Genomic DNA, 14,911 nt, shown 5'->3' on the forward strand with positions numbered 1-14,911 from the left:
TTTTCTCTCCCTTTTTAGGGGGCTTTTGTAGTCCTCCTTTGGTAATGAATTCTTTTATTCATCCAAAAAAACTTGAAATATAAACAGCATGGAAATCATCAATTAGATCTGATTTGATTTTCAAGATTATTTTAGTTCAATACTTCAATTGATAGGCTTGATTAAACTGTTTAATCAACAAGAACTTAAGAGTATTCAGACCGCTAGATTCTTGAGATATCTAAATTCTTCTATCATTCTTCTAATCTGTCAAAATAGTGTCTATTGAGTCTACAAAGATCCTGGTTATAACTGTAGTTCTTACTAGTTGCTACTAGATTTTTTCTAGAACCCTGAACTGCATTAGAACAGAAACCCTAAACTAGTACTTGCGCTGTGGTGGCTCAGCCATCCCTGTGCCCCTCCAAACCTGCTAGGGCTCTTACAGGGCTGCAAGTAGCACAAAGACAACAAACACAGCAGAGATACATGCGCACAAAGGGTCTAAGAGAGTTTTGAGAGTCACACTTAATTATCTTCCTGAACAGTCTTTCCAAGGAAAGTCACATTGCAACTAACATACCTAAGTAGACGAATAAAATATCTTTTTAACAACAAATTCAAAAAAAAATATTAACATGTTTTAGTATATTGGTCTGAGCACACTTCAAGACCATCATTGTAAAACAACTTGGATAGATGAGTATTGTAATTTGAAGGCATTTAGGACAATAAAATAGTTTAGCAATGAACCTCCATTTTTTGAAGCATATCCTTCAACTTTTCACGCCTCCTCCTCCTTGCATTGTCATCTCCATCTCCCATTTCTTCGGCAGCTAACTTGTCACTTTCAGCAACAAGTTCACTGTCGCATTTTTCACAATGAAAAAACTCATCGTTTGGGGAAATCAGTCGTAGAGCATCCAAAGCATTATATCTGCACACATGGATAACATAAATACTCACACATGAGGCAAAAATATCAATTTTTCAAATAAAAAATGAGACAATTAAAAGGAACACCAGCAGTTTCCCCAAACCTTCTCCCACAATCAGGGCATATGTACTCCTGAACGGTGTTCCTGTTATCTAGTTCATCTTTTAGTTTCTTCTTCATTCGTTGCAGTCTGTATCTCACAACATCATGTATCTGCAACATATTCACCATGGCTTTTCTCAAAAAAAAAAATTAAAATTAACATCTTCTAGCATACTAATTCATTAATACATTTGAATGGCAGAGGGATAAAGAAAATAATTGACACAGAGAAGGAATTTCTCAGTCAGATCTTTTTTTCAAGATGCTGCATGGTGATGGCAGCACCTTTCCTTGTAGGGTGATTTGGAATCATAGAGTTCCACCAAGTATAGCTTTATTTCTATGGGAGGCTACTTTGAGAGAAGATTGTAACTGCAAAAAATCTTACTGGGGACAAGGAGAAGTATAAGAAACAGCTGTGTTCTGTGCAATGACTTAAAAGAATCAGTTTCTCATCGCCCTTGAGATGCAAGGTTGCTTCAGAGGTGCAGGTGAAATTTATTTGTGGTTGGAGAGCAGTGGACTTTTGAACATAGTTCGAAAACTCGTATCGTTTCGGTGTTTCGGGCTGACCGAAATATCCGAAATTTCAGATATTTCGATCGAAATATTGCATTTTTCTGTCATGTTTCGATAGGTGATTTCGGTGGGTTTTAGGCCAAGTTAAGGCCTGAAACTTCATGGAAACCCTATTTTAGGCTATATAAACACATGTAAATATTCAAATTGCAAAAATAGTCACCTAAAGTGGTGTTTTGGATTTGCACCATTGATTGGCAATATACGGTCAAATCCTAATGTATAACTTAGTTAATTATACATAAACATTGCTTAAAACTTTAAGCACTGGAGAACATAATAATTAATAAGCAATTTAAACAAGTAAATTCACTTAGAAGTTGGAAACATAAAGTGAATGACTCATAATTTAAGTCATAATATTAAGTACACTAGTCAATAAGTCAATAACAACTTAAGAAGATGATATCAATATGACAATATCCCCAATAGTCAAATACAAGTCAAGTAGTCATCAAGTGACTCAAATATTCTAATAATAATTACTCCGCCGTCCAGGATCGACCCCACTCATCACAAACAAACATGTATTGATCATGCATTTTTCAAAAAAATAATTTTAGAGAAATTGGTTTTACCTAAAATAGTGGAAAGGGTTCACAGATGTGCTAAGAAGGTTGAATCTTGTGTTCTCCAAGTGGTTCCGGCTCAGATTTGAAGGCCGGTACACAAATCAGCAAAGAGGATTTGAATAATGAAGAAAACAGAAGAAAAAACCACAAAAGAGCAGCCTTGTTAGTCTCGGTCGAAATTTCGACCGAGACTAACAAGTTTTTACCTTTTGTATTAAGGGATTTGAAAGGAGAATCTCGATATCTCACGAAATGTAACAATATCTCGAGATATCACGAGATAATCGAAATCTTGACCGAGATTTGGTTTTTTTTTTATTCGAAGTAGCATTTTGTTTCGTCTTGGTCAAGATACTCGAAATAGATTTTGTACTATGCTTTTGAAGAGAGAAGATAAATTGGAAAAGATAGGTAAAAGGGCCATTGCTAGTCTCAGGTTGGAGTTTTGTACTTCTGTTCTGGGGAATTTTAGGGACGTGAAAAAATATAATATACACAAATAATTGGGATACAATTGCACAGCCGTCTTTACTTAAACTACTGACAGAATGGACAATAAGAAGAATAGAAAAGAAAAACAGTAAAAAAATAGAGTAACATATATAATGAAAGAGAGCATCCGCCATGGGAGTTAATTGTTCACTCTAATTTGAATTTTGCGGGTCCAAATAAACATTACAGTTACCACTTGGACATTCCCACTAATTCAAGCCAATTTTGAAGTACTCTGAAGTAATCTAGCAGAATTCAAGGGGTGGTAACTCACTCCAAGTTGAACTTTTGCTGACTACAGTTGCAAATTCAACTTCTTTTTTTGAATCTCCCTCTATTTGGATAGCTCCAATCAATTCAGTCACGGTCGTTCTTGAAATCTCAAGTAATTCAGATCCGAATCACAGCATGAAAGCCACAGTCGAAGAGATTCCACAAACTCCTAGTTAGATTATGACTTCTGCCTCATCTGGAAACAAGATTTATACTTTTCTTTTACTTCAGTTTCTTTGATAATTAGTCTAGGTTTATGTGGTCAGTCTTTTAGTCTGTACTCTCTAATTAGAGTTCATATGGGCATTTAGGGATCAGTTCAAGTGTTAGCAGAAATTCTGGGATTTTCAGGTCTGTTAATAAGATATTAGTAAGGCTATTCAGCCGTTCTCAATTCTAAAATTTAATTTTTTAGCAACAAAGTTACTTCTATGAAGCGATTGGCTAATTTTTTTACTCTTTCCTGTGTTTTCAGTTAGAAAACCTCTGTATGTATGATTGTTGCTTCTTACAATCTTACATTAATTCTTCATTAGTGAAGGGGCTGTTTTTGTGCATGTGTAAAAGGGGGGGGGGGGGGTTCACTGCCATAGTTTGAATAGCACCCTGATTGTACAGGCTGCTTTTTTGGCTTATAGTAATACAATTATGACCTTCCTAAAAAATACAGAAACAGTCCTCCAAACTTGGCGTGCAGATGCAAGGATCAGATATTGCATGAAAAGTAATTTAGTACCATAAAATGGGTTCACAATAACATCAGCTATATCCATGGTGACTTCCCCAGGGAGGAGGGATGGAATTGCAAATTGTGTCGTCCAGATAAACTCGCATACTTGATGCTCTATTGCTCTTATAGTTCAGACTCTAGCTGGACATGGGATTGAAACCCACTTCTTAGTAAGATATTGAGCATGGGTTCACAGGATGATTGTATGCCGACTCATTTAAAGCAAAACCCCACAGAAAAATGATGTTTTTAATGTCCCATTATTGTGTCTACCCTATGTCCTATGATGACTTTCTTTCCTTTGTCTCAGTGAACTTCAGCCATAATATCTCAATCATAACAGGCTTTGTTAATGCCCTCCCCCACATGGGATAAATAAGCAGCATTTGTACCAAGTCTGCCAAAATGATATATGTTAATGGGTGTGTATGTGTCCAGGTTCGATATACCTTGTGTGTGCTACGGTGGAGCTGAGTCATCTCCACCTAGCATACCTTATCTGTTGTCCTTCTCAATATATAAATAAAGAGGGCCTCAAATGTAGTCCTAGCTCGGTAGGAGACAAACTAGGAGAAAATCAACCAGGATCTGTTATGAACAGATGATTGACGGGGTCAAAATACAGTTTTTGGTGAAATTAGGATTAGGGTTTGATGTATGGGTTATGTCAAGCTGAGGTAGGGGAGTCTAACAGTGAAGGTCCTGAGATGTTTTGATGGATGGTAGTGTAAACTTGAATAGGCAGCAACTTAGGTTTAGGGTTTCAGGTTTTGAAAAAGAGGATAAGTGGGGAATCTAGGGTTTAGAATGTGAATTAGGGATTGGGCTTGGATCAAGTTTTCCAAGGGGTGAGAGGGAGATTCGGTCCAAGTTCGGGCTATTTCTGATGGTTGGTTTGATCTGTGGGAGTTTTAGGGCTTTTGGGAATTAATTTGAGATGGGGGGAATTAGGGTTTCAGTGGTTGGAAGGGGCAGCAAGGGAGATCGAGCTCTCCTTATGGACAGGGGGTGTTGTGGTTGAAGTTTGATGAAGTTTTGATGGCTGGTTAGGTCTGTGGAAAATTTAGGGTATGGGAAACTTGAAAAAACAAAACAAAGGGGGAAAGCTAGGGTTGGGATTGTAGAGGATTAGGAGGAGGATGGGGCTAAGGATGCTTCCAACTTACTGGTAGTTGCAGAAAATCCTAGGCAGCAGCATGAATACTTGAAGAACTTGAATAAAGATCAGATCTTGGACAGAAAACTTGAAAGGAGCTTAAAAAGAACCACCCGGGCTTCACACCGCAAGGTGTCAATTGGATCAGACACCAATGCCACCAGCTTTGATCAAACACAAAGCAAATCTTCAAAGAAGAAACAAAGTTGCAGAGCACCTATAGCAATTTTTCAAAATTCAGAGGTGAGAAACCTCTCCACCGAATTCCTTTATTTATAGTGGTCAAAGGCCCAATTACTAATCAGCCTAGGAGTGTCAATGCTCTTAGCCGACTCTAATTACACATCGCAACCTCTCTCAAATTCGTTGAGAGGTGTGCACCCAGCTTATAATGAAAACAAATAAAAGAAAGGTGACCCAAGTCACTTAAATAGAACCACTGGTTCAAACTAATTTTGGACCGGTTCAATTTAAAACACTAAAACATGAAAATAAACTAAGTTTAGAAGCTAATCCCATATGCAAACTATTTGACCCTATTTTAGGTCCATAGAAGTGATCTATTACATTGAAAACCCACGGGACCAAAGGCACAACATGTGTATAACCTAACCCTAGACTTATTCACATCAAAATAAGCCTCTTTTGGTGATGTATCTGCATCAGCCTCTGTCCTATAGTGACAAGCCGAATATTCTGATACTCAACTTGGTATCAGAGCCCCAAAAACCTTTAAAAAAAAACATTTTGTTTTCTTTCCGCTGCCTCTGCCAGTAGAGTTCCACCACCGATTCTTGAGGCTTCGGCCTCTCCATGTCAAACATGGTTGACTGAACATTCACCAACGCATGTCATACCACATCTGACAGCCACTAACAATCACTAACGGGTGCCTTTGCACTACCAGGGCTTACCGATCACCGCTGGCCATTCCAAATGGCTCTGCCAACAGGCCCAGGCATCTCCGCCGCCTGCCGCCAGTGCTAGGGGCATGAGGGCTTCCGCCTCATTGTTGTGATCATCTCAGGGCTCCAACCCCCTTTCCACCGCAAGTCGAGGGGCTCCTGCCTCCTGTTGTGATCTCCAGGGCCTCTCCCCCTCCCCGCCGCTGCACCTCAAGGGGCTTCCACCCCCACTTTACGATATCTAGGGCTCCCGCCCTCCTGCTGCTGCAACTCAAGGGGCTTCCATGTCCCCTTTTGTGATCTCCAAGGCCCCCGCCCTCCTGCCGCTGCAATACCAAGGGCTCACGCCCCCCCTTTTGCAATCTTCAAGGCACCCACCCTTACCGCTGCAACTCCAAGGGCTCCAGCCCCATCGTTGCAAAACTCCAGGGGCTTCCACCCCCTTTGGTGCAACCACCAGGGCTCCTACCCCTCACGTCGCAAACACCAGGGCTCCTCCCACTGCCACGACTTCTCAAGCCTCCTCTAGGCCCCGCTGGCGGTACTACCTTCACTGCCTGGCCATCTGCTGTTGTGTTTCACCTTGCTGCCAATCTTGTGTGAATATCTATGACTTCTCGCAGATGATATGGTAGCCTTCCCACTGCTTCTCCTTACATTCTACATTTGTTTCAGCACCCTTTCAATTTCTTTATTGCGATTCCGACTCCATGGCGGAAAAATAATGATGTTAATGACTCTGTGGGAGATCTTGGGGGTAGTGAGGTGAGTCGTATTTGGACTCATAGCCATACCTCTCTCTCAAACCGGGTCCTACAAATTTGAATGGGTCTAATTACCTTGCATGGTCACGAGCATGCCTCTTAACTATCCGTGGAAGTCACCTTTCGGGGTATTTGACTGGAGACATCCCCAATTCCCCATGCCATCTAGTGGTACTGCCAGGACTACCTGGCTTGCTGATGATGCCTTGGTAATATCTTTCCTCTTGAATTCCATGGAACCTCAAATTAGTGCCAGCTTTGTTCTGCTGAACTCTGCACAAGAACTGTGGGATGATGTCCATCAAACTTATGCTCAGACCAGCAACTATGCTCTAATTTATGAGCTCCGCAGTCAGATTCGGGAAACAACACAGAAGGATACGTCCCTTACCTCTTATTATGCTGGCTCTTAATGCACTTTGGCAACAACTGGACTTCTATCATCCGGTCCCTATGGCATTTTCAGCTTACACTACTACCTTTCATAAGGAACATGAGATGGAGCAGGTTTATGATTTCCTTACAAGTTTAAATCCAGAATATGACCATATTCACATTCAAATTCTCGGCCGAGACAAGTTTCCTACTCTTCTCCAGGCATATAACATTCTGCAGGATTAAGACCATCGCTGCTCCGTACTGATGTCATCCACCTTGCCTCCTCGCTCAAATATAGTTTCTGCACCTGCCATTAGGGAACCTGTTGTCTCTAAGGCCCCTACTGGTACCAGAGAACCAGTTATATGTGATTATTGTGGCAAGCCTCGGCACTCGAAAGACGTGTTGGAAGCTCCACGGTTGGCCCAAGGGAGGCGGACGTGGTGGAAAACAAGGTTCCACTCAACACCAGGCACACCATACTGAATCTTCTGAAGCTTCCCCCATTAGATAGCCTGCACCTACATCTGGTTCCACTGCACCCTTCTCTTCGGATCAGCTATTGGCACTACAGCGCATGATATCTCAATTGGGAACCTCTTCATCTGCACCTCCGCCTGCCTCTACTTCTAATCTGGCCCAGTTAGGTATTGTTCATGTTTTCTCTGGTTCTAGTCCTTCTTGGCTCCTTTTGGGGCCTCCGATCACATGACTAGTTCCTCAGACCCATTCTACTCCTATCATCCCACATCAGGTAAGGATAAGGTTCGTGTGGCAGATGGATCTTTATCCTTTATGTTTGGTAAAGGTTCCATTAAGTGTTCCCCTGATATATCCTTACCTTCTGTTTTACATGTTCCTAATTTATGCGCAAATCTGCTTTCTATTTACCATCTTAACGTAGATCTCAATTGTTGTATCTCATTCTATTCTACCCACTTTCTTTTTCAAGATCTGGTGACGGGGGAAACGATTGGATATGGTAGGACGCGTGACGGGCTATACTACCTAGATACAGGTCCTCCTCAGTCAAAGCCTCCACTCTCTGCTCATACCCTTCATGCTGATAGCACTCTTCAACAGATTCATCGTTGGCACTAGTGCCTTGGTCACCCTTCATTTCGAACTTTACAGTTAATGTTTCCTTCTTTAATAAAGGACAGTGATTCTGACAATTTTCATGTGACATCTATGAGTTGGCTAAACATACTAGAACCTCTTATTCCCCAGGTTTTAATATAAGTAATGTTTCTTTTTCTGTTATTCGCTCTAATGTTTGGGGGCCTTCTCGTAATGTTTCTAGAGATGGCTATAAGTAGTTTATTTTGTTTATTGATAATTGCACCTGACTCACCTGGTGTATCCTCTCTGTACCATAGTTGTCATGGTGTCGCCATATCAACGCCATGGCGTCATATCGCTGGAGAAGTGGGCATATCGACCACCGATATGGATGATGTAAGAATATCGACCAATATGGCCTCCATGTCGTCACCATGGCTCCGCCATGGACGCCATACCACGACATATGGCCATATCAGACGATAGTTGTTTCAAATTATAAAACTTAATTTTTTAACAATAATTTTTATTAACCATTTTTTATTTTAATGCTTTTTCCTAAACATTAAAAAATTAAAAAAAATCAAACAGAAAACACTAATACGCTATTGACTAATACACAATCACATATTCACATCAGCAATTTTATTTTATTTTTTATTTAGATGGGTTGTTTATTAGCTTTATTCACTCAATATAAATTACGTTCTTGTAATTGTTTTTTGGTTTTGTTACTTTTGTAGTCACTTTCATATGAATCATATCTCAACTCTCATGATTTTTCAACTTTATTATCAGCAAGACTACTGATATCAATTATTTGATAATTCATGATTTCATATATACTAATGGATATTACACTTCTATGAATTAAACCATAGTAGATTAGTAGTACAGTTTCATGTTAATTTTTTATGTTATAGGATATATATTATAGCATACTAAATGACATTAAAAATAGAGAAAATAAAAAATAAAACATAGTCTATATGATCGCCATGGCGTTGCCATGGCGGGCGACATGTCGATATATCGACATGACACCGCTCCACCGACTTGGATCGCCGTGACAACGTGACAACTATGCTCCGTACTAAATCGAAGCTTTTGCTTGTTTTAAATCTTATCACACTATGATTCAAACTAGTTTACTGTCCAAGTCCGAGTCCTTCATAGTGATAATGGTATTGAATATGTGTATCAGCATTTGCGGCAATATCTTGATGAAATGGGCATCATTTTTCAAACCTCTTCTATTCGAACTCCGAAACAAAATGGTATTCCCGAACGGAAAACCCGTCACCTTTTTTATGTGTCCCGTTCTCTCTTTTTTACTATGAATGTTCCTAAGTTCTATTGGGCTGATGTTGTTCTCACAGCCACTTTTCTCATCAACTGGGTTCCATTCAGTGCCTTGGACTTTAAAACCCCAGTCAGCCTTCTCCCTGTCCCTTCCTTAGCCTCCTCTATCCCTCCTCGGGTCTTTGGGTGTGTCTGTTTTGTACACAACTCCTCCCCTACCCGCTCCAAGCTTGACCCCAGGGCCTTCAAGTGCATATTCCTTGGGTATTCCGGCTCTCAAAAAAGGCCATTAAGTCTATCACCCTCCCTCCTGCCGTCTCTTTGTTACCATGGATGTAACCTTCCATGAGACTGAGCCTTACTATCAGTCACCTCTTGAGGGGGAGCGACTCGACATACTGCCAAAGGTTCCTTCAGGACCCATAATTGACATTGTACACATTGAGGGGGAGAGACCTCATGTTCTTTAAGTCGATAACAATGCTACAGGTGATATTCAGCCAAAGGATCCCATCACATATTACAGGTGAAACACCAAAAAGAAAAGAAGCCTGTGCTCAACCTACCATGTTCACCGGCACATCCTGATCTCGGTCCACCTTCCTCGCCTCAGCCAAGTAACTCTTCTCCACCATCTGACCTTAATGTTCTCATTGTTGTGCAGAAAGGAGTGACAGCATGCACCCAACACCCCATCTCTAACTTAGTTTCTTATAAGTCCTTGTCCCCTTCCTATTGGGCTTTTGTTTCCTCTATATCTTCTGTTTCTACCCCGCAGTGCTAGAAAGATGCTATGGCTGATCCCAAGTGGAAGGCTGCTATGTAAGAAGAGATGCAGACTCTTAAGAAAAATGGTACGTGGGAACTTGTTCCACGTCCTCATGGAAAGAAGTTAGTAGGATGTAAGTGGGTGTATACAATAAAGCATAAGGCTGATGGAACCATTCAACGGTACAAAGCAAGGGTAAAGGCTTCACACAAGCATATGGCATTGACTACCAAGATACATTCTCCCCTGTTGCTAAAATGAATTCAGTTTGTGCCTTATTGTCGTGTGCTGCCAATTTGGGTTGAAATCTCCAACAGCTGGATGTCAAGAACACATTCTTGAATGGGGGATCTAGAAGAAGTCTATATGGACATACCTCCTGGGTTCAAAACCACCTCTACAGCAGGGAAGTTGTGCCAACCGAAGAAATCTCTCTATGGCCTAAATGAATCCCCACGAGCCTAGTTTGGGGGGGTTTTGAAGACTATGTTGAAACTTGATTACAACCAAATCTAGGCAGATAACACTTGTTCGTCAAGCATGGAGGTGGCGAGGTTATAGCCCTCATTGTATATGTCGATGATACTGTTGTGACTAGAAGTGATGAGGATGAGATCACCAAGATTAAGACTCAACTGGCACAAGAGTTTGAGATTAAAGATTTGGGACCTCTCCAGTATATCCTGGGAATTGAGGTTGCCCGATCTAACAAGGGCATCTTTATTTCTCAAAGAAAATATATCCTAGATCTTCTCAGTGAAACTGGATGCTGGGATGTAAGCCAGCGGAGTCTCCTATTGAAGTCAATCATCATCTTAGCAGCACAAATAGTGACCCAGTTAACAAGGAGAGCTATCAGAGATTAGTTGCCAAGTTGATATACCTCTCACACACTCGGCCACATATAGCCTATGCAGTTGGAATTGTTAGCAGATTCTTACATGACCCTCATATTATACATCTCGAGGCAGATTACCGAATCTTGAGATACTTGAAATCAGCCCCTGGCAAAGGTCTCTTATTCTCCAAAAAGAACATTCTTCAGTTGGAAGCTTTTACAAATGCTGACTGGGCCGGTTCTATTGATGATCAGCGCTCCACTTCCACTTATTGTACTTTCCTTGGAGGAAACTTAGTTACCTAGAGGAGCAAGAAACAGTCTATTGTATTCAGATCTAGTGCAGAGGCCGAGTACCGAGCAATGGCACAAGGAGTCTGTGAACTAGTATGGCTCAAAGTAATGCAGACCTGGGTTCGAAATAATGCTTATTGGGTTGCTTGTGGGCCCACCCAAGCAAAGAAGCATTCAACTTCAAAGTTGAATGGCAAAACTGTGAATAACTTGAGGTTTTACAGGAACAATGGCAGAATTGTAATTATCCTGAAGTTGTAAAGAAGGAATGGCAGAATTGTAAATTATCAGAATTCCAAAACATAAGGGTTCAACATGTGGGTAGAAGGGTAGTCTTGGAACTGAATCACTTAAGGTGGGGGTAAACAGAATAACTTTAATGTAACTAGGAGTTTAGTGTAAATAACAAAGTTGTCCTTGCTTGTAATTTCAGAGGATTATATCTTCTTCAACCTTTGACAGAATAGAAACCTAGAACTTCAAAAACGGAAAAATCAGCAAACTTCGATGGAGAGAACTCCTTCTGCAACTATCAGATGAGCCTGAAATTTCAGGTGGAGACTCACCACTACAGGTTCTACCGATTCCACACAAGCAGCACTCCAAATAATAGGTTGAGGATTAAAGAAAATCCCTGCAACTCAGGTCTGGCGGTAAACAAGGAAAGCAGGTTACTTCGAAGGTTTGAATCTCACAGCAAGGGAGACTTCTGGATCTGAAACTTCCAGGTATGGATCACCCAAGAGAAAAGAACTTGTGGATCAAATCTCAGAACCAGTCGATGTGTGCGTAAGGATCCAACGATGGCTTTCCAGAATCTGGTAGTACCGCCCAGAAAGAAAAAACTCAAAAACCAAGGCTAAAATAGGAGATTTAGGGAAGCAGGGAGTGGGTCTAAGGTTGGGGAAGAGACAGAAAATTAAAGAAGAAGAAATCGAAGAGGGAGAGAGGCAGGAACAGCTCACGGCAAGCATTGCTTTCAACCAAATAAAATTTTCATTCAATTCTCAAAACTGAATATTACGCTGGTTACAAGAAATATTTAAAGAGAAATTAAAATCCTAATCCTTGTTGAAATCTAAATTAGAATCGACTCTATCTAAATCTAAAACAAAATTTCAACTCTAATTGGACTGTAAAACTAAAACAACTTTGATTCAAACTCTGCTTGTATCTACAGCTGAAATAAAGGAAATAAAATAATTATAAAAAAAAACTAATTCCTAATTTATCCAACGTCTAATTGCATCACAAAGTGTTACTACAAAGCAGCAAACACATCGAGATCGATAGGCACTTCATCAAAGAGAAACTGGAACAAGGCACCATTTGCATTCCTTTTGTCACTACAGCAAATCAATTGGTCGATGTATTTTCAAAAAGTCGCCATTGTAAAGTGTTTCACCCTCTAGTATGCAAGTTAGGCATGCGAGATATATATGCTCCAACTTGAGGGGGAGTGTTAATGGGTGTGTATGTGTCTAGGTTCGATTTATCTGTCCACCTAGCATATTTATTTGTTGCGTGTGCTAAGATGGAGCTGAGTCATCTCCATCTAGCATACTTATTTGTTGTCCTTTTCAATCTATAAATAAAGTGGGCCTCTGTCCTCTAGTGACAAACCGAATATTCTGATACTCAACTATATTCTACAAAACGTCAATGAATGAGGATCCTTTACAGCAATAATTGCAAGTTAGCAGTAGGATATTTTTTGTGTCAATAACATCTTTTGAATTATCAGGAGAAGATTTGCATAGAATATCTTTTTTTTTGGTGAAAAGATTTGCATAGAATATCAATTGATTGGTTAAGTAGACATAGTTAGTAGCAAGTATTGTCTATTGCATTGGTTAGCAAACAACATTGTTAGCACGAAAACAAAAATAATGATATAAAGATTCCAAGACATATATATATTTATTATTGTAAGAACACAAACCTAATGTATACAGTCAACTTAAAGCCTGAGCACCATCTCACAAAGAAAAATAAACCCCAATCTTGAAAAATCCCCAGAGAAGCAATCATACAATTTGGCACAATAATTGCTTTAAAAGATTTTTTTTTTTTAAAAACATTCAAAGAGATTTTTGTATTTAGAATTAAATGAGAAACCAGATGACCTCTCCACCCCCCCCCCCTTTTTTTTTTGGGTGGTGGGGGGGGAGGTATCCTTCCACTAACTGATATGTATCGTATCTTTAAGGTACCAATATGACATGGTGCCAATACGATATCTAAAAAAATTGGTATTAGTACATGCAAGAAACCTCATCCTTTATATATAACCAATAGAATGCACTTGTCTCGTCATACTTTGTTCTCCTTTTTATACATAATACATATTACGTATTTATAGTGTTTTATGCTATATCCTAATCATTTACATATTTTTCTTGACCATTTCCATATGTATCTTTAACGTATCTTGCGTCTCTCAGATACAATACAATACATCTCTTAAAATCACCCTTCCGATACGATACCCGATACCGATACTTCAAACCTTGGTTCAGATCACTTCATCCCATGGTTCAAGCTCTTGTCAGCTAAGGTGAGTATCATTAAACTATGTAAAAGAAACAAATTCATCAAACAACCAAAATTTAACCAAGAATCATAATTTTCAACCAGATATGCATCATATAAGAAATCAGTGGACTATTAAAACATATATCAGGGCATAAGGAAGCACAAATAGAGGAAACACCATACATCTAACAAAAGCAACCTGTGCATAATCTAAGCAACAGTATGAATGGGTGTGCAGCTTAATCTTTTCTTCTCCCTCTCTCCCAATTTGACCATCACTAGTGGCAGCTACAGCGGCATTATATATCTTTGCACCTTTGGCTGTCTGCAACAAAAACAGAAAGGAAAAAGACCAGGAGGAATTAAAAATAATCTAAGCAAGGAGAGAAACCATATAGTAAGTCTGTAGTTAAATGTGTAAATGCCTACAACCCAAACAGATAATTATCCATGAACTCCATACTGGAAAAAGAAGAAACTTAACAATAAAATGCAACATTAATTATTCAAAGGCATCTTTTTCTTTATTCCCCAAAATATTCCTTCCCACGTATGAGCCAGGCAGCACATAAACACTTCCAAAATAAAATACAAAGAGAATTTTTTATCAAGCTGGGCTTATTCGTGGACCTAGATATGAAGTTCTTTTAGTGTCTACTTTTGGGACTAAAGAGGATCCTCCCTTGTGCAGGTTTATATGTTCATTACTGAAAATCCATAGCTCTTTTTACTTGATAGCTGTATGGTTTGTCTTGTACCAAATAAATTTCAAAAGCAAGTGAACCAGTAAATTAGATTGGAGTTTGATTTGACTTCTACAGTTCTACCTATTTGTTTCCTGATAAAGTAAAAGCTTTTATTAATAAAGGGGCAAAGGACCAGAGCTCTAAAACCAGTAACTGGTCAATGTGAAGGGGACTACATAAGCATGGAGCTACTACTAGTCTTATTTATATTCTTTCTTTTGTCAAAGAGGAAACAGCTCAGAGGATTAGCACTAAGATTTTAAGGTTGGATGACAAGAGGAAAATATGTCCTATGGAGATTCTCTAAGATTATTAAGCATGCTTATGCTTTGGGATCACCAATATCTATCCCACTTCAATGGAAATTTCAGTCAGCAAATGAGCTAGCAAAGCAGCATATTCTCAAGCCTAGAACGTTCTGGATGATGTGAATCAATTGTAAGATGCTCTCAGCAGATTCCTAGGGCTTCAGCTGTTCGCCTGTTCAGCAGTCTCCAC

At 39.7% G+C, this 14,911-nt stretch overlaps 1 protein-coding gene across 1 annotated transcript in view; it reads right to left on the minus strand.

Annotated features, from left to right (window-relative positions):
- Positions 1-14,911, minus strand: part of LOC122665691 (transcription initiation factor IIE subunit alpha-like) — a 60,159-nt gene that overhangs the window by 27,806 nt on the left and 17,442 nt on the right. Inside the window, exons 4-6 of the mRNA XM_043861842.1 lie at positions 13,867-13,992; positions 1,020-1,129; positions 733-916 (exon numbers count right to left, since the gene is read on the minus strand). Coding sequence (XP_043717777.1) covers positions 733-916; positions 1,020-1,129; positions 13,867-13,992 — 420 coding nt within the window. The remainder of the gene's footprint in view (positions 1-732; positions 917-1,019; positions 1,130-13,866; positions 13,993-14,911) is intronic.

This window comes from Telopea speciosissima, chromosome 6, assembly GCF_018873765.1.
Source record: "Telopea speciosissima isolate NSW1024214 ecotype Mountain lineage chromosome 6, Tspe_v1, whole genome shotgun sequence".
NCBI lineage: Eukaryota > Viridiplantae > Streptophyta > Magnoliopsida > Proteales > Proteaceae > Telopea > Telopea speciosissima.